This window comes from Castor canadensis, chromosome 15, assembly GCF_047511655.1.
Source record: "Castor canadensis chromosome 15, mCasCan1.hap1v2, whole genome shotgun sequence".
Taxonomy (NCBI): domain Eukaryota; kingdom Metazoa; phylum Chordata; class Mammalia; order Rodentia; family Castoridae; genus Castor; species Castor canadensis.
In genome coordinates this window covers 4425448-4450215 of record NC_133400.1, presented here as the reverse complement: position 1 = coordinate 4450215, position 24768 = coordinate 4425448, and the positions used below count along the sequence as shown (strand labels likewise).

The window sequence follows — 24768 nt, the reverse complement described above, 5'->3', positions numbered from 1 at the left end:
TGTGGCCAGTCCTGGTGGGGCTGGTCAGAGGGCTGGAGAGAATCCTGTGTCCTCACAGGGTCAGAATCTACCCACTGCCACCTCCCCTCTACCAGTGGCCAGGGCACCCTTGGGCCTGACCCACCTGTGCCCACCCTTCTGGCCACTCAGCATGGAGTACAGAGAAGGAAGTGGACAGGGAAATCAACCCCAAATCAGTTCTGGCCCCAGCCCCGGGCCTTGTAGGGCAGGTGGCCTTGGCTGTCCCAGCCTCAGTGGCCTCCACTGTGGAAGGCACAGGTATTATGCTACACCAGGGCAGCCACACAGAGGGCCTCACACTGCCCACATCTGCACAGGGAGGCCCCACAGATGCAGAGGGCAAGGCTGTTGGGGAGTGACTGCTAATGGGTGCAGGTGTCCTTTCAGGGGTGATGACAGAGTGGTGGCGGCTGCCCAGTTCTGAACATGCTAAAAACCCTGAAGTGCATACTTGAAAGGGCTTGAATCAGGCTATGTGAATTATATCTCAGTTTCCAAAATTCATGTGCGTGCACAGGCGGGGGAAAGAAAGTGGACCTGTCACCAACAACCTCATAAGCCACAGACATTGCTGACTTACCTATCCCTAGGAAGGTGCTCCAGAACGTCAACCCTACTCCTCCCCAGCTGTGGCACCCCTGCCTTGAAGCGTGATGTCCCAAGGCAGAGAAGAGCAGTTTAACTCCAGCCACACCCAGGATACTCCTAGACCCCATGCAGGGGCAGGGGCAGGTGCACACAGACACAGAAGCCTTCCCCTGTCCTGGGGCAGACTGTCCCCTCCCACTCTGGAAGGTATGGCTCCTGTCTTGCTTCCAGGTGGGGTCAGAAGGGAGTCACCGAGCACAGTCTGCTTTGCTTCTAAGCTTTCTGGATGCAGCAAGCAGGAGGGAACAAGGGCTTTCCCGGGGTCCTCTGTCACACTACAGCATGGGCTGAGTGCATGGCTGTGGCGCTGACCTGGGCATACAGCTTCCTGCATGGCCCCTGGTCAAGGCACAGTTCTGGCAGTCCTGTGCCCTACAAGGGACTGGCTTAAGTCCACCCCATCCCCAAGGGATGCCCCTCAGGTCTCTTGGGCCCCTCCCCCACCCTCATCTGATGTCTTTAATCCTTGTACCCTAAAGCAGAGTTCTCCGGGCCTGAGTCCCTATCTCATTATGGGGTGAGTTGTACCCCTCAAAAAACTGAGTTGCAGTCCTAACTCTGAATCATGTGAACGTGACCTATTACAAGATTGGCTCTTTCACATCCTAATTGAGTAAGACAAGATAGAATCAAATTTGGAGGATAGCATGCTAATTTAGGCTGGGCCCTACTGAATGACCGGAGGGAAGTTTGGACACAGAAACACACAGGGGAGGTGGGCATGTAATGAAGAAAGCAGAGACTAGAGGGGGGTGTCTATAAGCCAGGAACCCAAGGGCTCCACAGGAGGAGGCAGGAAAGAGCCACACCTGGGATGCAGACTTCTGGCCTGAGAACTGTGAAGCAGTAAGTAAGTGTCTGTTACTTTAAGTCACCAGTTTGTAGGCACTCATCACAGCAGCCACCAGAACGCACTGCAGTCCTTCGTACTAGTAACCCCTGGAACGAGCACAACCCAGGGAAACAGCATCTTCATGAGGAAAAGAAACCCGAGAGTCTTGTGGCTGGACACAGGAGCCACCCAGTCAGCATCAGACGCCTCTACAGCAGCTCCAGGAGAGCCTCCCCTGTGCTCTGCCCGAAGATGAAGGTGCCAATCAGCACGGACAGCACGCCCCACACCTCCAGGCAGCACCTGCCAACACAAAGTCCCATGTCAGTGCAGACTGCCTCGCTTCTGTGCCCAGAGGCCCAGCACGTGCACCGTGTGAGCCCGAGGCCCGGGAGAGATGCCAATCTGGAGAAAATTCTGAGTTGTCTCCTTACCTATAGGGATGGAATCTGAGACATGGGAAATAAAGTACCCTGATATTTTTTAAAAAACTTCACTCCTCTTCTTTCACAACCTCATTCCCCTCCCCCGATATTTTACCAAAGCAATAGAAAGGGTGGGGACAGGACACTTCAATCCCCCCCACTTCCTTTCCGCTTCTCAGTGTCCACTGAGCCCTCTCCCTGAGAACTGAGGGGGAGATGAGGCTCTCAGTCACAGTCAGGACAGCAGCAGGAGGAGGAGGCTGGGTGGCCTGAGGCCATATTTGCAAGCTTATTAATGTAACCAGAGAGAGCACAGACGAGGAGTGAGAGTGGTAAGATTCCCAGCAAATGACAGGGCTGCCAGAGAGACTCCTGTCCATTAACAGAGGCTGGAGGGACCCAGTGTCACAGAGGTGTATCTCAGCCCAGCATTTGTCAGCAGCCATGCTGACGCGTGCAGTGTTGGGGGTAGGGCAGACATGACTCGGGCTGCAGAGTCACTTAGAGCCATGCTGATGGATTAGAAGGACTGAGAGCAGCTTTAGGAAGAAACGTATACTGAAAGTCCATCGGTAAAAACTGTGCTGCACTTGGGCCATGGGACAGAATACAAAGCAGGAGGATCCCACAGAATGCTGCAGGGGATGAGCCACCAGGGTACCAGATGGTCGGGGTCAGCACTGAGCCCAAGTCAGGTTTAGAGACGTCCAGAGCAACGCTGGTCAGCGCAGAAGGAACCCAAGCCACACCTCTGCCAAGCTTGGGTTCAGTGGGGCTAGAGGACAGGGGCCGCCTGGGCACAGGCCTGCAGCTGGGACCCGTGTCCATGGCTGCTGTAACTCATGGGCATCTGAAGTAGGCTCAATGGTGTCCCACAATTCATTTCCACCTGGGCCCTGTGTGACTGGATTTGGAAATAGGTCTTTCCAGATGTTGTTAAGTGAAAGTTCTCACAAGTACGCAATCTTGGATTTAGGATGGGCTCTACATCCATTGGCAGGTGGTCTTCAAAAAGAAGGGGAATGGGCGATTTGAGACCCAGAGACAGAGAGGCCATGTGAAGATGGATGCAGAGACTGGAGTGATACAGCTACAAGCCAAAGGACAGGAGACCCCAGAAGCTGGACAAGTTGCAGGTGGCATAGCCCTGTCAACACCTCACCTTAGTCCTCTGGCCTCCAGAACCTGAGGAATGGTTTCTGTTGCTTTAAGCCCCCTGGTTTGTGAGCATTCATTACAGTGGTTCTAGAAACCTACACTGTCTCAGCCTCAGTTTTCACAACTGTACAATGGGAAGAAGGAAGGTGGGTAAGCATGGGACCACAGACTCATGGGACCTGGACCGAGTCCCACTGTGTCCTTACCAGCCTCCTTGCCTGTGCCTCATCTGAGGGTGCAGACTCCCTGGAATGGTGAGGGGATGAATGTCTGATGGGGGGACTTGCTACCATAACAAGACAGCATGTTGGCCTGGAGTCCAGCCAGGCATCAGGCCCCTGTGCTTGGCTCTGGTCTGGGCCAAGCAATGAGGGATGGGGAATGTGTGTCATGAGTGGCCTGAAGTCAAAGTGCATAGACGGATGAATGCAGGGTCAAGTGTCACCAGCCAGGCCTCCCATCTGGCTCGGACACCCTCTTATGTGTGGACCTGTCCCCTCCCACCATGACCTGCAGCTCCTCATCTATGGGATGAGGATGGATGGTGCTCCCATCCCCAATCCTCTGGCACACCCAAGTCACCACCCTCATCTTGGGGACACTCACTTGACTCGTGGTCCTATGGGATCAACACCCACAGCACAAATGAGGCATAAACCTGCAGAGGAGACACGGGTCACCCGGATTTCCCTTATCAAATCCAAGGCCCCGAGATCTGTTGACATCCCACCATCCTCAGGAGATCTGCAGGTGGCCCTGGATCAGTCCCTGTTGGCCAGGTAGCCCAGCGTGGTGGTTAGAGACCTGCTTGGTGTTAGGGCGGACTGGGTGGGAGGTCCAGCTCAGCAACCCCAAAATGACTCAGCCAAGGTCCTGGTGACAACATGGCCTCTTAGACCTCAGCCTTCAGGGACAATGACAATATGCCCTCCATGGCAGAGTTTATGTGGGGATGGTGTAAATTGGTGCCTAAATCCTGGGGCAGGCTTGTCACCTGGCAATGACTGTTGTTCCTTTTTATAACATTTGAAAAGATCATTCTTCTAGGTTTCAAAGTCAGGCAGCTCAGCCTGAAGCTCCCCTGACCCCACTGCCCCACCAAACCTGTGCCAGGCAAGATCTGGAGTCAAAAGGTGCCACCCAGGACATGAGCCAAACCTGAACACAGCATCCCCAGACTAGAGAGTTTTGTCTGGACCTGGAACGCTCTTCCCAGATCCGGTGAGTGGATGATGCTCTCCCTGTACCCTCAGACTGTCCACAGTGCAGCCCTTCGTACTGGGGAGGCTGTCCAAGCAGCGAAGACAGCCTGAATCCTAGCTCCCCCAGAGAACCTGCCATTCACAGCCCATATGTCCTGCCTCTGATAATCACCTCCCGCCTCCTCAGCTGGAACACTTCCCCAAGGCTAGTGACGAAACCACCTGGCTCTTCACTCGGCCTCTTAGTCTTGCTTTGTCTCCCCATTTGGGCTTGGGGGAGGCCTTTAAAGGCCTTTCTGTAAGTGCTCTTTCTGTAAGTTTCACCAGCAGAACCTCCTTCTCCCCTGTTTGATACAGGTGCTGGGCTGGGGCATCTCAAGCTCAATGTCTGCCTGCTGTGCCTCCTCCCACAGCAGACTCCCAGGATCCATGCTGGAGCCCCCTGCCCCTGTGCCCTGGGGTTTCTGTTCTGGGCACTAGCCAGGACTTCGCTGCTCCTCCTGGCTCTACAGCATCCCTCTGGTCCTGCCTCCCAGGGTTCCCCAGTTGGGGAAGGGAACATGGTGCCCTTGCCCACCGGCACTGGGGAGGTTTCACAGAAAAACAGGTATCATGGAGGTCAGAGTCTGCCTCCAGGGTCTGGAACAGGGTCAGATGACACTCACCTGGCCTACCTTTTGCATCTTGAACCTTGTATATTTCATATATCAAAATTTTGAAAAATGAAGTCAACCCTGCAGCAGGCACCAACTGTGCCCCTGGGGACCCTGGGTCTCATCTTCTCATCTGTAGGATGGGATGATGCCTGGGTACTATCTATCTGGGGCTGTTGAGTTGCTTAACCAGGGAAAGTACGGAATGCCCTGGCCTTGACTGACTCAGTAACCAAGGCACCTACCTAGACCCTAATCCTACCTACGTGGTGTTCCCACCTTCCAGAACCTTGACCTCCCACACTAGGAGTCTGTGCAGAGCCACCGGGGAGCCCGGAAGCAGCCACTCACCCGGAAAGATGAAGATGAAGAAGGCACTGATGCCACCAATGATGCTGATGATCTTGCTGAGGTCAGGTAGGAACAGAGCCATGGCCAGCGTCACCACCACCCATAGGATGGTCAGTGGCAACCGGACCCATGGCCCTGAGGGGTCAGCCAACACCGCAGGCCCCCATGTACCCCAGTTCCTCTTCCAGAAGTCCTGCATCACAGACCTGGAAACCACAGAGCCACCACCACAGACGCACACAGACACTCAGGGCTCAGCTGGTGACCCTAGGTGCCAGCCCTCCACAAGTTCCCAACACCTGGCAGGGCTCCTGCTCCACACCCAGGTGCTCGTTCCCCAGGGACCTCCCAGCCACAGGGACCTTCGGAAACTAGGGGCAGGCTACCAGCAAAGTGGACAGGTGGTACACAGGGCCAGGCCTCACCTTCCCAGGAAGAGCACGATGGGGTAGACAGTCACAATAGAGACAGCAAAGAGGACACGAGCAACAATGATGGGCACATCATTGCCTGGGTATGACATCAGGATGTCAGCAGAAACTTCCGTCCCAAAGGTCAGGAAGCCATAAACCCCTGCAGGTGGGAAAGATGAGCTGTGATTAGAAAGACCCCCCTCCTCCCCCAACACTCTTAGCATCCCAACATTTTCCTTAGGAGCTGATTCTAGAAAGAATCCTGTTCTGCCGGTTCCCAAGGCCGATCTGTCTTCAGGCTGCCCATCGCTGTCCCACAGCTCAACACCCCAGCAGACAAGCCTGCCGTTGGCCTTTTAAATGACTCCAAGCCAAGGCCAGGCTTCCTTTGAGCGGTGCTGATAGAGGCACCAGGGCTTCAACAAACCCATGCCTCTGAACCCGTCCAGCTCCCTCTGCCAGCAGCTGACAGGGCACCCATTTTCTAGATGGGAAAACAATCAGCAATTGTCCAGAATCACACAGTTAGTTAAGGTGGCCCCAGGACCAGAGAGCCAGGCCCCTCACCCAAACATAATACTGCTTCTTGTCACCTGCCCTGTCCTGAGACATCACCTCTGGCCAAGAGCTGTGACCCTCCTGGATTCTCTCTAGGGACGTTCTAAGCTTCCTGTGATCCTGGGACATCTGGAGGTGACAAGTGTAGAGTCATGGCCTTCTGACCCAGGGTCTACAGATTGACGGGAAAAGATCCCCCAGAAAGTATCTTGGGTGACCTCAGGAGTCCATGGCTGCCTGACAGATTCATGGCAGCCCAAGGCCTTCCTAAGTTGGAGGCGCCAATTGGCAAGGAAAGAAAGTGGCCAGGCTGGGGAGCTGCCACCAAAAGTCAGCCTGTGCCAGTGACCTGGGTCTGTCCTACGGACATGCTGTGTGACCTCAGGCATGTCACAGTCCCACCCTGAGCCACACTTCTGTCACTTTTTAGGATTCTGTCTACCTCGCAGTTTGTAAGCCACTGCTCATGTAAGTCCATAATGTCCCTCTTCTCTGCCATCTTTCTGAACAGCAGGAGGGCCTCATGTGTCACAGCAGGGGTTTTGAAGACAGAGCAAGGTCTCAGTTTCACATGTCTGGTTGCAAGACCTGGGACAAGCCATGGAAGCCTCAGCTTCTCCATCTCTGAAATGGACCTTTTCCCATGAGGCACGAAGGCCCTCAGCAAGCAGTACTGTGCCTGGCACATGGCAGGCTCTTCAGAGACACTTGTCCTTGTTCCTCTTCTCACTGCCACTCCCTCCCACCTCTGGGAGCCCCGGCAGGGCCCTACCCGTCAGAGAGTAGACAAGGAAGCAGGACAGCAGGGACAGCACGGACAGCAGGGCCCAGTGGGAGAGGCTCCGCCTGTGCATGCTGCAGAAGATGGACACGGCGGCTTCGTGACACTGCAAGACAGAGGAGGGCTCGGTGAGATGCCGATCAGCAGGAGTCAGATCCTCTGGGGGTGACCAGGAAGGGGCTGTGTCCCAAAGGTGGGAAGCGTCTGTCTGTCCACAGCAGCAGAGGGCAAGAGTAGACCACAGGACACTGCCATGTGTATTATCAAGTGACCCCACACCCTCGTGTGGAAGAATCTCACAGATACAACAGGTCCAACGCAAGGGGCCACGCAGAGGAAAACATTTCCAGGTGCGTGGAGTCCACGTCACGAGGCAAACAAAGCTACAGCACAGCTCTCGTCACTTGGGGAGGAGCAGTTCCTGCAGTTGGGGCTGCCCTGGGCATTGAAGGGTGTCATGTAGCTTCCTGGCATCGTTGGCCTCCACCCACCAGATGTACCCATTTGTGACAACTCAAACCATCACCAGACACTGTCAAACGTCCCCCAGGGGCACCTCACCCTATTGGGACCCCAGCTCTATGGTGACAGAGGTTTGGGTTGGTTGGGATGGGTGCTATTGACTAGCAAAGGTGGCAAGGACCTCCTAGGGACTGACAAGGTCACAATGGTGCACCCACTTAGGCTTTACAAACATTACAGGTAATACGTTATTCTGCGATAAAAATTTCACCTGTGAAACACACAACCAATGCCAAGAACCTACTACAGTTTGGATTTCACATCTCGGGGCGGTTTTGGCAGCAGTGGCTGAGGAACTCTGAGGAGCAGCCGGGTGGAGAGATTGCTGCCGTACCTGGGTGTCCCTGCATCTGGGCTCTTCCTGGGCTCCTGGGACATAGTCCCACCATCAGAGTGATGCACTTGCTTGGGGTAGAAATCAAAGGAGCCACTGCCTGCTCCCCGCGGTCTCTCTCTGAGCATGAACTGTGTGTGGCTGCAGGGCCTTTGCCCAAGCCGTTCCCTCTGGGTGGGCTTCTCTCCTATCCTACCAGCCCCTGCTGGTCCTGAGCAGAGCCAATTTCTTCTCACACAACCCCTCCCCGCTGCCCCGGTGAATTTGGCTCTGTTTGTTCAGCAAGTGCCTTGCTCAGGGCTCTGGCTCCAGCAAACACAGAGCCCAGCCCAGCTGACAACCTCTCCAGGGCTACCCACGAATATCCTTGACTCCACTGGCAGCCAGAAGCTTCCTCTGCCCACCCCCAGCTGTCACTTAAATGTTCCAGTCTTACTCAGCGTAAGGTGGAGCCCGGTGCCTCCGGGCCCCCCGACAATGGAGCACCCCCCTGGATGTGGCACACGGGTTCCAGCCCAGGGTGAGTTCAGACACATCTGCCCTGACCCTGGAGCCTTGGGAGAGCTGGGCTTCTCTGACCCCCCAGGTGGCAAGGGTACCTGAATCAATGGCGTTGGAATTCTATGGGCAAGTCCCCACCTCCTGTACCCCTCTCAGGATGGCCCAGGAGACCTGTGGCTAGCCTCCCGCAGCAGGGGCCTACACAGAGCTCCTCCCCATCTCATCCTCGTGGTCTACCATCCCCGCCTGTCACAGGCTCTGCCTCCAGAACCACAGATGGTGCCCCATAGGCAGATCTTAGAGCTGTGACCATGTGTAGAAATACAGCCTAGCCTGACAAGGGACAAAGACGCTGGGGTGCCCACACTTCCCAGGAAGGCACCTTCCCTGCATCCTCCATGAGGCTCCTATCCATTTGATACGGGGAGGCAGCTCAGCCCCCTGGGCAGCGGCCCCACAGGGGCGTCGGGAGCATAACTGTCATGTCCCAGCCTGACAGAGACCGAGCAGGGAAGGACACACTTTAGCCAAAAAGTGGAACAACTCACAAGCCTGTAGTCAAGTCTGGGATTCACAGCCTATAGTTATCCACGCAACAGGTTATCTGATCGTGAAAAGGAAGGGAGCACTGAGCCACCATGCCACGTAGGTGAACTTGATCACGTGACAGGCACTGAGCAAAAGAAGCCATATGCAGAGGGACACATAGGATTTCATTTGTATGACATGCCCGTCACCAGAAGTGTGGTTATACCAGAGGCCAGGGAAGGAGGGTGTGGAAGAGCTGCTGACGGGCAAGGGATTCCTGCAGAGGCGGTGGGAACACTCTGAAATTGATGGTGGCAATGGCTGCACAGCTCTGTGACCACAGTAAAACCATTGGCTGGCATACTTTAGAAGAGTGATTATATGGCAGGTGAATTATAACTCAATACAGCCATTAAAAATAAAGCCCAGAAGTCCTGGTGTGATCAGGGTGGCCAGGAACAGGCCCTGAAGGCCGCTCTGCACCTCCAGGCCCCTGACTGAGTCAGTGCAGGCTGGGGTTGGGGGTGCCCTCTGGTTACATGTGTTTGGGGGAGAGGTGGCGAGCTACAATCAGGTCTGAGTTCCTGATGACCACAGACCCCTTTCCCCTTACTTAGTGGCCTCCCTCTAGCTTCACCCCATCTCTCACTTATTCCCCCATCTCTGACCCCTGATTCTCTAAGCCAGATCCTGCTGTGTCTCTGTCCTGGGCTCCACCCCCATACTCATATCTCCCCCTTCCCAGCTCCCCATCACTGCAGCCCCAGCCTGTCCCTGGAAACCAAGCATCCTTGTTGCTAGGAGAAGCGAGAGGAACCCGAGGCAAAGGTGAGGCTGTGAGCATCTGGAAGGTGGCCAGCGCCAGGAGAGGGGCAGTTAAGCTAAATCCAGACGACAGCTGACAGCAGAATCAGCACTGTGCTCTTTGAAAATATTGGAGTGTGCAGAGGAAATGCGAGAATGTCGCACCAGCTGCTTGCTGCACCCCAGAAGCAGCACTGAGTCAGTTACAAGGGAGAAAGATGGAAATGTCTCAGCTTTGTGTTTCAGAAATTGTTCTCAAAGCAAATGTAAGATGAACAGAAACGGGAGCTAGTCAGTGACGCAGGAAGAAAACCTTCCAAGACTGCAAAGCTTGGACACTGTTGACAATCCTGTGAACTTGATTCTTCTTTGAAATGGCATTGTAGGAGCGAGGTAGCAGACAGAGGCAAATCTTTTCTAAGGTGAACCATGAAAGGGTGGTGCAGCTGTCACCTGCTAGGATAGCAGGGCAAACCCAATTCCAGTCCCCCACAGGCAGGCATGAGTCAGGCCCTCTTCTGCCTCCTCAGGTGCAGACGTCACGGTCCACCTGTGCTGTGGCCTCCACCTGAAGGGCTTCCCCTTCACCTGGCTCCCTCCCAAGTCCTTCCAGATTCCCTTCTGGCACCACGACCTGTAGTAGACATCTCAGTCCACCCTTGGCTGGGTTTCTATGCTGAACCTGGTCCTTACTCCTGCAACCTTCTACTAGAAATTCTGTCTGTCCTTCCTGCTACCCTCATCCGACAGCTTCCTGGACCCCTTCCAGCCCCATAAGCCTTTCCTCTCCAAGGCCTGAGGTAGAGTCCATTTGTTTCCAGGTGGGTCTACATGGGCAGCCCCTGGTTTGTGGGAGCGTGACGGTCCTGTGAGCATCCTACGGAGAGACACAGCGCAGATCCCCACCCAGCACACACGGTTCAATGACAATTCACCTCGCTTCCCTAGGGAGTCCAGATGCCACACTTGCAGTCTCCGGAAGACAGCAGCTCAGAGCCCATCACATCCTCAAACGTCCCCCCGACAGGGAGGCCATGCTCCCCCAGGGGAACAGGGAGCCTCTGGAAATGTCACATTGTGCACTTACCTGAAATCCAAAGCAGATGGTGGGGAAGACACTAAACACAGAGGTCCAGGAGTAAGAGCTATAAGTAGACAGGAACAGATGGTTATTAAGAGTTCAACTCAAAGCAGCCTTCAACTTGAGAGGATTTTTTTTGGCAGTACTGGGATTTGAACTCAGGGCCTTTAGCTGGCCAGGCAGGCGTTCTACCACTTGAGTCACACTTCTGGTCTCAGGTTAAGATCCTCCTGTATTCCTGCATAGCTGGAATGACAGGCACATAATACCATGTTTGGCTTAGCTTGAGATGGGATCTCACCAACTTTTTACCTAGCCTGGTCCTAGACTGTGATAGTCTTAATCTCCACCTCCCAGGTAGCTGGGATTATAGGTGTGAACTACTGCATCCAGCCCAAGAGAATGAATGGTAAACAACAGCAAGGAACTTTGAGGATGGCTGAAAGATGTGTTTTGACCGGGCTTTGAGGATGGAAGGAGGCTTAATTAAACACCACCCTTTCTAAAGCCATCTTTGTTGCCATGTGACAATGTAGCATTCTCCATGTCACAGGACACTGCAATATTTCTCAGCAAATCCAGAGCAAAACCAAAGTCCTCATCCTGGCTCTGGGTCCTTCATAACACTCCCAGGCCACTCTGTCCTGGTTTGGGCTGACCAGGTCACCCAGCCTTCTCACTTTCCCTCTCTCTGAGGCATCTGGCTGCTGGGTCCCACTGCCTCCACGGGTGTGGGGTACATTTGCCTTGGCCTAGGACCCCCAGGCTGGTGTGATCTTTACTGCTTTTGAGTCCCTGGGCCTGTACCTGGCCATCCCCAGGAAGGCCCCTGTCCTTCCTAATGGAGGAAAGGGGCCTTCCCTTGGCTTGTTGGAGCGTCAGAGAGTTAGAGACCTCCTGGGAAGGGGCGAGGACTCTTCATGAACCCCAGGACCTCCTCATCCAAGGCTGCCCTTTGCTTTACCCGCCCCCCCCGAAAGCCCAGAAAAGCCGTTCTCACAGACTCACCTCAGTGAAGGATGTGATTCACGCAGGAGGCCCTGGGGCTGGAGGTAATACTGCACTGTGATGACCAGGGCCAGGTAGCAGGCCGCCAAGGTGCCGAGGATGCTGGCACACAGACACACAGATAAGGACAGTGTCAGGGGGCTGGCACCGGTGACACACACAGCCAGTGGCCAGGGCGTGTACAGCAGTGCCTGCATCTCAGCTCTGCCCTGGTCAGCACTGTGCTACAAAGCTCTCCACCTAAGCCTCCGTCCCCTCCTTATGAGGGATGGCAGGGTGACAGCTGGACAGGTCTGCTCAGATCCAGACGTCAGACATGAAGAATTCCTGATGGCCTCTATCAGGTTCAATCCCAGGCACCGGGAACAAAAGAAAGTCAAACAGAAAAAAAGCCAGCACATCTCTGACTGTCTCTGTGCTGTGTGTGGGCACAAAAAAAATCTGTGCTACCCAATAAAGTAACAAAACACACTACCACAGGTAGGGTTTTGAGGAGCTTTGTTTTGTTCCTTTTTTTCTTTTTTCCTTGCAGTACTGGGGGTTTAACCCAGGGCCTTGTGCGTGCAGCCCCAGGCAGGTTTTGTGTGTGTGTGTGTGTGTGTGTTTAACTTATTTGTATTTTCTATGACAGATGCATGGTACTTGTACAATTTCTGGGTTCCCCTTCTCCAGATGGGAGGCCAACCCAGCAGCACCCTCGTCCCTTCCAACACTAAACTCAGGCAGTCCCCATACCTGGTGTACTTCTGGAAGGCGATCTCCCGAGGTGCTGACAGGGGCAGGATGACCAGCACGGACAGCAGGGGCAGTGTGAAGCGCTGGGTGGCGTACCAGGGCTGTGGGCCGCTGGACAAGAGGGAGTCACACACTGCTGGGGACAGGGACAGGAGCTAAGCCACAACAGCACAAGGTAGCCACAGTGAGCTGCTGGCTGGTCAGCCCTGGGAGCTTAGGGGTGGGACGGCAGTGAGACAGGGTCCTTATGCATCCCCCAAAAAGGAGTCACCTTCCATGAATTCATTCAACAAACACTTGCTGAGCTCCTTGCACGGCCACGCACTGCCCTTGCAGTCGTTAGCACCGGCCAAAGACAACTTTCTGCTTTTCCCAGGAGCTCAGTGACTGGGTGGGGGGCTCCTGCCACACTGCTGGGAGAGAGTGAGTCACTCACATCCTTGCCGTGCCCTCTGTGGCTGCTGTATGATAATTTACCCCCAAACTTAGAGGCTGACAAACACATTAATCCATCATGTCCCAAGGCAGAGGGGACAAATTAAGACTGGTTAATCTGGCCAGTCCTGCTCCATGAGGTGTGCCTGGGTCTCAGAGACCACTGGCTGCCAGTGTAGCTGGTCTGAGGGCCTCAGACAGCTCCACCCCACTCTTGGTGCCTGCTGGGGTGCACCAGCTGACTTCCCCCATGGCAGGTGGGGGCTTCTGAAGTCAAGGTGGAAATTGCCTATTCTCCGAAAAGCCAAGCCGAGAACTGGCATGGGGCCCTATCCACCACAATCTGTAAGGCAAAGCTATCCCAGAGACCACCTGATTCCAGGGCAGGGGACGTGGAGCTCACCAACCTCTCAGAGGAAGGGACACTGGAGATTTGGAACTGTTTTATACTGCCCCAGTAAGAGGGATAATTGGAACTGATCTGAGAGGCAGGACAGGTCAGGGAGGGGGATGGGAAAGGTGGGTGGTTAGGCCCGCGTGCACCACGTAAGTAAGCCTCTTTCTTCTCATTGACCCTCAACAAAGGCAACCACACAGAGAAATCAGTCCCTTTTGAGAACAGCTGGTCTCCAGAGACATGAGGCAGGGAAACAAAAGTTCCCCAGCCAGGTCATACGCAGAGACTCTGGGGGAGGGCAGAGCCCATGGTCCGGGTCAAAGATCCCAAGAGGATGCTGGTGGCAAAGGGTACTGAGCGATCGAGGGTGGCTTTTAACCTCCATATGGTGTGGGATGCTCTCAAGCCCTTCCTGTCCATCAAATCACCAGCTCTGACGTCGGCTATGCCAGCTTCTTCCTATACCCGCCATCACTAGACATCCCAGGAGGTCCCCATGACAGTGGCCATTTGTGCCCAAGTCACACAATGACTTCCCCAGGCACTCCAGGCTCGGAGGCTTGAGCTTGCCATGAGACAGATCCCGGAATACCTGACCAGAACCCAGGAGTAACGCCCTCTCCATCCCAGTCCATCCACTCAGACCTGGGGTGATTCGGCTCAGATCCTGAAGAGCACTCCTGTCGCAGTGCTCACATCAGAGTCCTTCTCAACACAGCAGCTTGTTCACTGGGACTGAAACTCAAGAGGAACTCCGTGTGTTGCTAGTGGGCAGGGAATTTCGTGACCATTCACCCATCAGCGGTTCAGAGACACTGACCTCATGCCTTTTTTGTATAAGATGGTGTTTCCTAAGACATGATAGACTTAATTCCAAAATCCCCCAGCCAGGGGTCTTTTCATACATGGGTCAAGAGAAATTTAAAAAAAATAGTAAAATGATAGACTTACATCCAATTAAGTCTGAACATGCCAGTTAAAAGTCTAAGGTTGCAAAGATGATAAAAAATGTAAGACCCAGCATATGCTGTCTACAAGAAGTGCACTTTAAAACCTCAAGCCACCTTTAGCTTCAAAGTAAAAGAATGGGAAAAATACCTACAAACACTGATCTTAAGGAAGCCAGGCAAGCATTATTAATACAGAGAAGGGAGACTTAACGCCAGAGATAAGTGGGAATATTTTATAACCGTAAGAGGATGCACTTAATCACACAGCCTCAGAAGCCACGAAGCAGAGAGTAACAGAATTAAAGGTTGAAGCAGGAAAATTTGCATTCACAGCTGGAGATTTTTAACACTCTGGTTTTAGACACTGACAGAATAAGGAGAAGATTTTCAAAATCCAAGGCTGCTAAGGAAGATCTAAAGAAAGCTGCTCCATGAAGAAGAATGAAATGTTATCATTTGCTGGTAAATGGATGGAATTGGAGAACATCATTCTGAGTGAGGTTAGCCTGGCTCAAAAGACCAAAAATTGTATGTTCTCCCTCATATGTGGACATTAGATCAAGGGCAAACACAACAAGGGGATTGGACTATGAGCACATGATAAAAGCGAGAGCACACAAGGGAGGGGTGAGGATAGGTAAGACACCTAAAAAACTAGCTAGCATTTGTTGCCCTTAACGCAGAGAAACTAAAGCAGATACCTTAAAGCAACTGAGGCCAATAGGAAAAGGGGACCAGGAACTAGAGAAAAGGTGAGATCAAAAAGAATTAACCTAGAAGGTAACACCCACGCACAGGAAATCAATGTGAGTCAATGCCCTGTATAGCTATCCTTATCTCAACCAGCAAAACCCCTTGTTCCTTCCTATTATTGCTTATACTCTCTCTACAACAAAATTAGAGATAAGGGCAAAATAGTTTCTGCTGGGTATTGATGGGGGGAGCGGGAGGGGGTGGAGTGGGTGGTAAGGGAGGGGGTGGGGGCAGGGGGGAGAAATGAACCAAGCCTTGTATGCACATATGAATAATAAAAGAAAAATGAAAAAAAAAAAAGAAAGCTGCTGACCACTTTGTCCTCACAGCTGCTTCCAGCACGCTGCACCCCGAACTGCAGAACCCATGTCCTTTAAGAGGCCTTGGAATGCTCCCCAAGACTGGCCATGTGCCAGGTCACAGAACAAGTCTCAACAGACAGACCTCAAAAGATTAAAATTACACAGAGGATGTTCTCTATGATATAATTGAGACAGAAACCAAGAAGGAATCTAAAACAACTCCCAAATCGAAGTTAAACAAGACAATCCATAAGCCAAGAAAGAAACTGCAGCAAAAGTTAGCAAATACCTTGGCATAAAAATGGAAACAACAGCTACTAAAACTGGTTAAGACATGGCTAAAGCAGCACTCAGAGGACAAGTCTTAGGAGGGGACAAGAGGCCAAGGTTGTATGTAGGCCGAATCTGTCATCCCCCTAATAAAGGTGTTACCATGTATCTCTCATTAGGGGATCCTTACAGTTGGCTCCATTTCCCATCTGCAAAATGGATTGTCCCCACTAGACATTCCAGCAACAGCCAGTCTCTTTAGTGCACTCTGCTGTCATTCTCTTGCTGGTGATGGTTAATTTCAGTGACTCTTTCCACCATGTTGGGAGCTTGGGCATGGTCGTACCTTTGCTGTCCCCCTGGACCCCCATTCAGTGCCTACTGTCCTGCTTATCAACTGGGGCCCAGGGGTCATTATGGGCTCCATATCCTGGGGCCAACCTGCTGCCAGGAAAGGTACTTACACTTCTCCAGCTGGTCCCCAATCACCCTGAGGAAGGCCACGGAAATCACGAGCAGATTGGTGAGGAAGCAGGCCTCGCATAGCTTGCCCATGGCAGGGCCACACAGTCCTCGGACCACGCCCTGGTAGGTGTCCTGGCCGCTGACAGAGGCTGCATAGCCCAGGATGACCAGCCCGCTGATCAGGAAGACCAAGGAGACCTGCACAGCAGGACCATGGCATTATACACACTCACGGCCCAGCCTCCATGCCAGCCACCCTCAGGTGCACCCTCCCACAGCCTCTGCAGAGATGTGCCAGGGCCCCGCCCTGCCTGAAACTAGAGAGCAGGTGGATCCTGGTGGCTGCTCTGGCTCTGTGATCACCCTCAGAGGCAGTGAAGCAGGTGGCTAGGAACCCAAGGTGAAGCAGGTGTGCCTGGTGACTCTACTGCTCATCTGCTGTGTGGCATCAGGCAGGCTGCCAGCCTCTGCTGTTCCAGCTAAGAAATGGAGTGGCCTTGCCTCCCTCCCAGGAGCGTCGGAGGTGCACTGGCTCAGTGCCCCATCTGGCGTGCCCTCTAGAAATGGGGGTTACCTTTTTCACCCTCCAGAGCTCCTGTTGCATCAGCTTCCATATTCTTTCCAATGTTTATTGTGAACAATTTCCAAACACACACAAGAAACAGGGGGACACCGCAGTGAATACCCACAAGTCATCCCTGGATTCTGTCATGACAGGCTCCCGCTTGCTTCCCTGTCTCCATGGGCTGGTCACCAAGCCATCCCAGTGGGAGATGCATCAGAGCAAGCTGCAGGCATGAGGTGCTTCCTCCCACACTCCGGGGTGCCCATGTTAACCAGAGCTCCACGTCTGTCTCTCATGGGCTCGACTTGCACAGAAAAACTGGCAAGTGCTCAGTGCGTCACTGCAGGGGTACAACAGGTGTATGCACATCCCTGTGAGCACACAGAGCCCCCCCCACCCCTAGGCAGTCCCTCTGGCCCCATCCCTACTGATCAGACACTTTCTTATGTACAACATTGGTGACATTCGTCTGTACTGTGAGCATCGGGAGCTTGTGGCTATTTTTTGCTGAGGAATAGTCTATTGTACAAATGGATCACATCCAAGCCCCCAGAGCCCCAGAATGTGACTTATCAGACGTGACACCTGCTGACATAGTGAAGCAGCTCCGGATAAGGTCACCTTGGATCACCCAGGTGGTCCAAATCCAAGAGCAGAGGTGGTAGTGGCAGCCCCATGACAAACAGGAGGCAGAGACCAGTGCAGAAGGCCTGGGGCCACCTTTGGAGGTTGTGAGGCTCTGGGCTTTCAGACTGGGAGAAGATGAATTCCTGAGGGTGGTGCTTTGACCCTGCCAACCCAACCTGGTGCTGCTGTGATTTCTTTCCCCAGCTGTGCGAAGCAGGCACTGCATCATGCAGCACCGAGGAGCCTCCTGCATCTCTTGTCCTCTGCACACTGAGCTCCATGAATCACCCCATTGCCTATTTTTTTCTTAGCATTTGCCCCAGAGATGTACCTGGCCTATCCCAAGCACTCAAGAAATAACTACAGTTGGAGGGAGGCAGAAGGAGCTCCAGCCCATGAACCACCCCCAGGACTGATGGCCATGAAGTCACAACGAGGCAGCAAAGAGCCCCGGCCATCTGAGCTGCAAGAGGGGGTCTGGGATTCATCTGATGTGGTTAAACCTCCAACCCCGATGGGGTCATTGGACCCCTCCAGACTCTGTCCACTGGCCTCCCAGCAGGAGCCATATTGGAAGGGGAGACACTGGCTGCTGAAAGGAGGGAGGTGGGTTCCTCTGGTCCTGCATTGTCTCCTGATGTCACCTGCCGGCCCCATCTCCCTGGCAGCTCTGGAGAAAGGAATGACTTGGGTAGGGAGGAGCTTGCTCATACCCAGCCAGCCCTTTTACCTCCTAGGGGGTTTCCCCTTACCCACATTTGGAGTTCCCCTACAAGTTTGATAAAGGGAGGGGGTCTTCTGTTTTTGGCAGTACTGGGGTTTGAACTTTGAGCCTTGTGCTGGCTAGGCAGTTGCTCTACCTCTCGAACCATGCCCACAGTCCTTTTTGCTTGTTATTTCTCAGGTAGGGTCTCCCATTATTGCCCTGGACTGGGCTCAGATAGTGATCCTCCTACCGACAGCCTCCCATACAGCTGGGGTGACAGGCACACGCCACCAGGCCAGGCTTATTGATTGAGATGATGGGGGGCGGTCTTGCTAACTTTTTGCCTGGGCTGGCCTCGAACTACAATCATGATCTCTACTTCCTGAGTGGCTGGGATTACAGATGTGAGTTACTGAGCCCAACCTGAAGGTAAGGATCTTGAGACCACTTTGCACAAAACTACCATCACCGGGGAGCAAGTCCAAAGTGCACAACCCCAGGCTACCCAGCCCTGCAGAGCCAACTATCATTTCTATAAATGGCTGAAGACTGCAGGGCTCAAGGTTTGGGGAACAGAGCCACACATCTCTGCCTCACAGCCCTTCCTGCTGTCCTCAGATCGGCCACAGCCCAACCACAGCTCACCTGCTTCTTTATTTTGTGGCTCGGTGTGGGACTCTGTCCTTGTTAGAAGGGCAACCTCACAGGTGCCTTTGTCCAAATCCAGGGCCACTGCACCTCCCATGGATTTCTACGAGTTCTTGCCTTGCCCAACTGGCTCACCTCTCCTGTCACCTCCTCAGAGAAGCCTCTACTGTGTCCCAGGAGTCCCCCAGCATGGTCACCCCGAACTCTCACTTGATCAGAACAAGGCTTCATGAGGACTGGAGCACACTGCCTTGTTCATCTGAGCCACGCTCAGAGCGGTGTTAGCAGCTTCCAGAGGATGTGATGGGCTCTGTGACCCTCAAACAAAACTTGACCACTGTCAGCCAGCTGCCATAAAGCACATTTGCCATTAGCTTGTCAATCTTGCCACAAAATCGGTGTCTCCTATCAGCCCAAGGAAGCAGCTTACGGAACAAAAGGAGCCGTGCTCATGAGGGCAACTCTCAATTGTGGACACTCAGCCCTGGACTGCCTGGGAAATAAATCCAGGCTCCCCTTGCGAACACAGGAGGCAGCGGACACCAGTGAGGCCCTGCAAGGCCTGGCCCAGCACGGTGGGCAGCTGGGCTGGCACACCTTACAACCCCATCTGCACATGGGCAACCTTGGTTATGGAGCTGAGGGCAGAGGCAGGAAGACCAGCTTGCTAGACAGGCCGATCAGAGGTGACTCCGTCCCGGCTGCAAAGCCAGCTTCAAGCCTGGGCACTGCAGTGCCTCTACCTGCGAGCCACCCTTGGTGGCACATGTGACCTCTCCAGGCACTACACAGCATGTTCGTGCCTAGGGCTGCCGTAGGACATCATGTCACCTCGTTAGATGAGCAGGGTAGAAGGTACCGTTTGTGACAGCCAGCTCCACAGAACAGAAAAGTCAGAGTACCTCCCACCTGCCCCAGAAGACCCCAAACACTTCCCAGGGACTTACCAGCTCCACCAGGAAGGTTGGCACCACACCCCCCGCCTTGTGGAAGGCCCAGGGGAAGTTGAGCAGGCCGGCCCCCAGCGCAGACTTCAGGAGGATGAAGACAGCGCCCAGAGAGGACAAACTCGGGGTGGCCAGGGCAGGGAGGGGCTTCTCTAGAAGGCCTTTGCTTCCGCAGGCCTGTCCTTCCATGGCTGGGGCAGCAGAGGGACAGAAGGGACAGTCTTCATACCCTCCTTCCTTGCCTCTGAGCTCACGGTCTCCCAAGATTCTGCAGGCATCTCTGTCCAGGCCAGCAAGGACCAATGTCTATCTCAGTGTCCCCAGAGCCCCGGACCCCCACCTCTCTCTGCCTTGGTCTCTGCTCACCCTTTCCAAAGCGTGATGCATTCATTTGCCCAGCCTGCTTACCCTTCTATCTTCCTACCCTGTTTATTCTCATTCTGGTCCTCCCTCTCAACCCCAAGGTGACCCTGACCCCTTCCTCCTCTCCCTCTTTTCTCCCAAATCTCCAACCTCCTCCTCCCACTGATTCTTGTCCCCCACATCCCCAGCCACCCTCTTTGCTTCTAAACTTTTGCACCCCCAGTGCCCCAAGCCCTTGTCCTTACCACCAAACCCCAATAAGGTGCCAGACAGTCCTGGGCTGCAGAGATGGTTTCAGGCTTCCTCCAGCTTTGACTGCAGCCCAGGTCTGCAGGGATGTGCCAATGAGTCATTCACAAAGGGGGCATGAGAGGTCATGTGTTGGGGACAGGGACAAGGGGTCCCAAGAGCTTGCAGCTTTTGAAACTTCCGTGGGAAGTCTGAAGACGCCCACCGCTCAGGCCCCTCCCTGGGGTGGTGCTTTCTCAGCTGTGCACTGTGGGACTGAGCTCAGCTGGAAGCCAATCCCACCCAGCACAGGTCTCAGGGTCAGCTTCTTCAGAGTTTCTGCCCCCAGTGGCCCTTCTGAGCCCTGCAGTCTGAGGGAGGGGGCATGGGAGGCACAGCTCAGAGTCCGTCACTTGCTGGCAGAGTGTGACAGGCTGAGTCCTTAACCCTCACCTGCGGAAGGGGGCTTGAGGTCCGACACAGGTGCTTCATCAGCCACTTTCCTCCCCTCCAACCTTGCTCCTCACACTAACCCCAGGCTCAGGGTCACCTGGGGTCTTGTTGAAAGGCAAGCTCGGACCCCTCCTGGCCAAGGACCCTTATTTGTAACAAGCTCCACTGGGGAAGCTGCTGCAACTGGTCACAACCCACACTAGAGGAGAGACAGACTCACCGAACCCGTATGTGGGTGGCTAAGCCGGGAGAAGACTGGGAATGGCTCTGAAACCATGATTTTGAGCCTGCTTGTGGCTGGAAAGCAGCCCCTCTCTTGCTCCATTCTGGAAGCTCAGCTTGCATCAAGATTCCCCAGCATTTCTTCTGCAGGGGCCTGGGGTGGGGATCTAACACATCGCAGGTATTGCTGCTGTCCGGGCCACCCCCACCCTTGAGGATAGCTGCTTTAGGTCCAATCAGCCCTATCTGTCTCACACCGGATGGGCCCACAGGGCTTTTTCCTCCATGTGTTTCTAATGGTCTCAAACCCCTGACTTGGTTACCTCTTTGAGGCTCCTCCACACAGCAGGTTCTCAATAAACACGGCACCTGCTGGGCTCAGCCTCTCAGCACGGATGTGGGAAGGGAAGCTGTCTAGGATGGCATTCATGTGGCCCCCAAACACATGTGCTAAGAACCAGACTTTGCGCAAAGATCCACAGCCATGGGCCCCACTGCATGGAGTAGGGACTGGGCTCAGGCAAGTGGAGCATGTGGTTCACAGCATTCCAGATAGCCAGTGACAAGCCTGGGATTTACCTTGAGTCTGTGTCCCTTCACAGGCTGGGATGTCACAGTGCCTCTTGCCCTGTGCTGACTCAGACAGTGCTAAGGATGGGACACACTGCAAGAATGAATGCAGATTCCAGAAAAGGGGAAAATCTCGTTTTATCCTCCATCTTAGGTTTCCTGTGGCTGCTGCACCAAAGTGCCAAAAACTTGGTGACTTAGAGCAACAGGTACTCTCTCCTGTCCTAGAAGCCAGAAGTCTGACACCCAGGTGCAGCAGGACTGGCTCCCTCTGACAGATAAAGCACCTGGGAACATGGTGCCCCTTCTGCAGATGAGGGCCCAGGGCTCAGCGTGTCACACTGCCAGCAAGTGATGGACTCTGAATGCCTTCCATGCCTCGTCCCTCAGACTGGGGGCCTTAAGAGGAGCCATTGAGGGCAGAAACTCTGCCTCTTCCAGTTGCTGGTGGCCTCTGGTGTTCCTTGGCTGTGGCTACATCACCCCCAGCTCTACCTATCTTTACATGGGGGCTCCCAGTGCCCAGGAAGGCCTCTAGTGGCCTGGGGTCTGGTGTCCAGGCTGAGCCAGGACATTCTTGCCACAGCAGCGATTTCAACTGTGTCCTCCTCACTGGACTGGGGTCATTAAACCTTGGGAAGATGGCCCTGGGCACCTCGGAGAGGGCAGCGGGGGTCCACGCCAGAGGCCAGGCTAGAGGAGGGCGTGAGCCACACGTAGTACTCACACAGCTCCCTGGGGCCTTCAGAGCAAATGAATAGCAACCCCCTTCCACCTGCCCAGCCTCCTGAGGATATAGACAAAAGGCTGAGGCTTTGGACCCCATTCATTGAGCTCTGGGGCTCAGAGGCGCTCCCCCGTCCCTGCCATGGGTCTCTCATTAGCTGCTCATTAACGTGCATGACTTAGAAATTGACCACTGGGCTGTGAAATTCCAGGCATCGGGGAAAATCTCTTCATTCTGAGGGGCTTTGATATCCACCCTCTGTCAGCATCCCAGGGCTGTGTGACCTTTCCAGAGCTGTGCAGGGCGCCTCACAGGGCCCCATCTGTAACCTCTCCTCCAGCACTGCTAGGCCTGGCACTGGCCCTGGTGCAGAAGGCAGGCACAGAGGGGCACAGAGGAGCCCTGGGAACTATGCAGGTGGTGGCCCACCCAGCACTGGCTCAGGAGTGCCTCACCTTGATGCCATTTTCCCTTCCGCATTTGGGGCAGCACTGCCTGCCCTGCCCTGCTGGGTGAGCACCTGTCACCAGGACTTCCTGAGCTCCCTCCTTACCTCCCCATGGAGGGCACTCGCATCAGATGACAGCTGGGGACTCTCACGGCAAAGTGGCCTGAGCTGGCTTCTTTGTGTTAACACCCATTAGAAAGTTCTGGATCAAGTGAGGGCAGGTCTCGGGAGCCACCTGGCTGATGTGAATGGTGACCTGGTCACTCATCGGCCACCTGTGAAATGGGATGGTCTAGTCTGGGGCTGGGGAGGAGCCAGTGGGAAGAGCTCAAGGCACAGAAGTAGTGACGACACAGCAGCCATCAGGGCTGAATGAAGCAGGAGTGCAAACCACCTTCCGCTGTCTGTGTTTTGACCTCTCAGCCCAATCAGGAGCTTCCAGAACCATCTGTAACTTAGCTACACCAGGACACCGAGGACCTCTTGCACTGCCAGTCCCAGACCCTTAGCACTCCAGGCTCCACTGGACTGGCACAGGGCTGCAAAATTCCTGTCAAGCTCCCCAAGAATGCTGCCATGAGTGGAGACTCAGAGTGAGGCTCAATGGCAAAGGCCTCCAGGGTCCTGTGTCCCTGAGCCCATGGCCTGTCCTTTCTCCACAGGACTCGGGGTGCCCAGCCCACCGAGGCAGCCGAACAGATACCACTGAGAACCCAAAGGAGCACAGCAGGGCCTCGGCATCCTCGTCCTCCCATGACAGGAGCCTGGGGCTGTAAGGACCAGCACCTAGGAACCCATAATGCATGACACCTTAGGGGCAGAGAGGAGGGAGGCCAGCTGATGAGGGTCCCAAGACGTCCTCATCCCCACCTACAGCCCCTGAGAAGATGTGACCTCACAGGACAAAGGGGACTCTGCAGATGGAACAGTCTTGAGATGGGGCAGGGATCGGGGGCATTCGGGTGGGTCCTAGATGTAACTGGGTGTCTTTGTTGGCGAGGAGTTGACGGGAAGACAGGAGTACAGACTGGGGTGGCAGGCTTGGAAAACAGGATAGGGCCATGACCAAGGAGTGTGGCAGCCACTGGAGGTGGGAAGGCAGGGCAGACACTCCTGGGAGCATCGCGCAGGCCTAGGCCAGGCCTGCCATCCCTGGACTCATCCCTGTGAGATCACTCTCAAGCTTCCAACCTCCAGAGCTGTAGGGAACTAATTTGTTTCAAGTCAGTAAATCTGTGGTCTCTTGCTACAGTGACCACTGGAAGCCACCCCCCACCCCCAACCCCCTGAACGGTAACTCTTGGGCACCCCAAGAGAAGAAGTTTTGAGCTCCCAAAACCCAGCAGGGGCCAGGTTTGCAGCTGACAGTCCTGTGTGTCCCGCTGTTCCCTCCCTCTGATGCACAGCTGCTTCTCCAGAGCTGTCATCGAGAGGGTCCCGTCTGAAGGGATTTGGACCTGCAGAGAAGAAAGCGTTCTTACGGCCACCTTCAAGTTCATGCCCCTCCTGCCCTGTGTGCAAAGGTGGCCCTAGGAAGGGCTGGGGCGGAGACGTGGAGCCCAGGCCAAGTCCACAGGCACACGCTGGGGTCTGAAGGGCCAGAGAGCGAGCCCCTCCTGGTCTCTAAGCCAGGGGATCCCATGAGGCTGGCCTGGTCACAAGAAAGTCCTGGGAGGATAGGAGTGAGCCTGTGTGTGAAAGAGTGGCAGAATTCAGGCAAAACTCACCATTTTAACCACTTTCAAGTGCACACTTCAGTGACTTTAAGTCCACTCACAATGCTATGCAACCTTCCCACTAATTCCTGAACATTCTCATCATCCCAAAAGAAAACCCCTTCCCCCAGGCCCTGGCAACCGCTAATCTGCTTTGTCTCCACGGATTTGTCTGTTCTGGACATTTCATACAAATGTGATCACACAAGATGTGCCCTTTTGTGTCTGGCTTTCATCCCTCAGCGTGCGTTCAAGGGTCACCACGCTGGAGCACGGGACACAGCTCTGCTCCTCCTTATGGCCAGCAGGCCGTTCCACCATCTGAATGGTGTGAATTTCCTTGTGGATGTTTTGTTTAGTGACTATTTTCTTTCTTATGGCTGCTGTTCACTCTAGGGAGCTTTTAAGAGCTCTAGGCCCTT

General features: G+C 54.4%; 1 protein-coding gene across 1 annotated transcript; it reads right to left on the bottom strand.

Moving 5' to 3' along the window:
- Positions 1-1126: 1126 nt before the first annotated feature.
- Slc38a8 (solute carrier family 38 member 8) lies at positions 1127-23882 on the bottom strand. The gene is made up of 10 exons (XM_020168395.2): positions 19621-23882; positions 16127-16325; positions 12556-12688; positions 11821-11922; positions 10819-10876; positions 7034-7148; positions 5716-5863; positions 5291-5496; positions 3691-3742; positions 1127-1804 (listed from the first exon to the last, which is right to left on the bottom strand). Exons 1-10 carry the CDS (start codon positions 19807-19809, stop codon positions 1711-1713), a joined length of 1296 nt encoding a protein of 431 aa, XP_020023984.2. The 5' UTR covers positions 19810-23882; the 3' UTR covers positions 1127-1710.
- Positions 23883-24768: the final 886 nt, after the last annotated feature.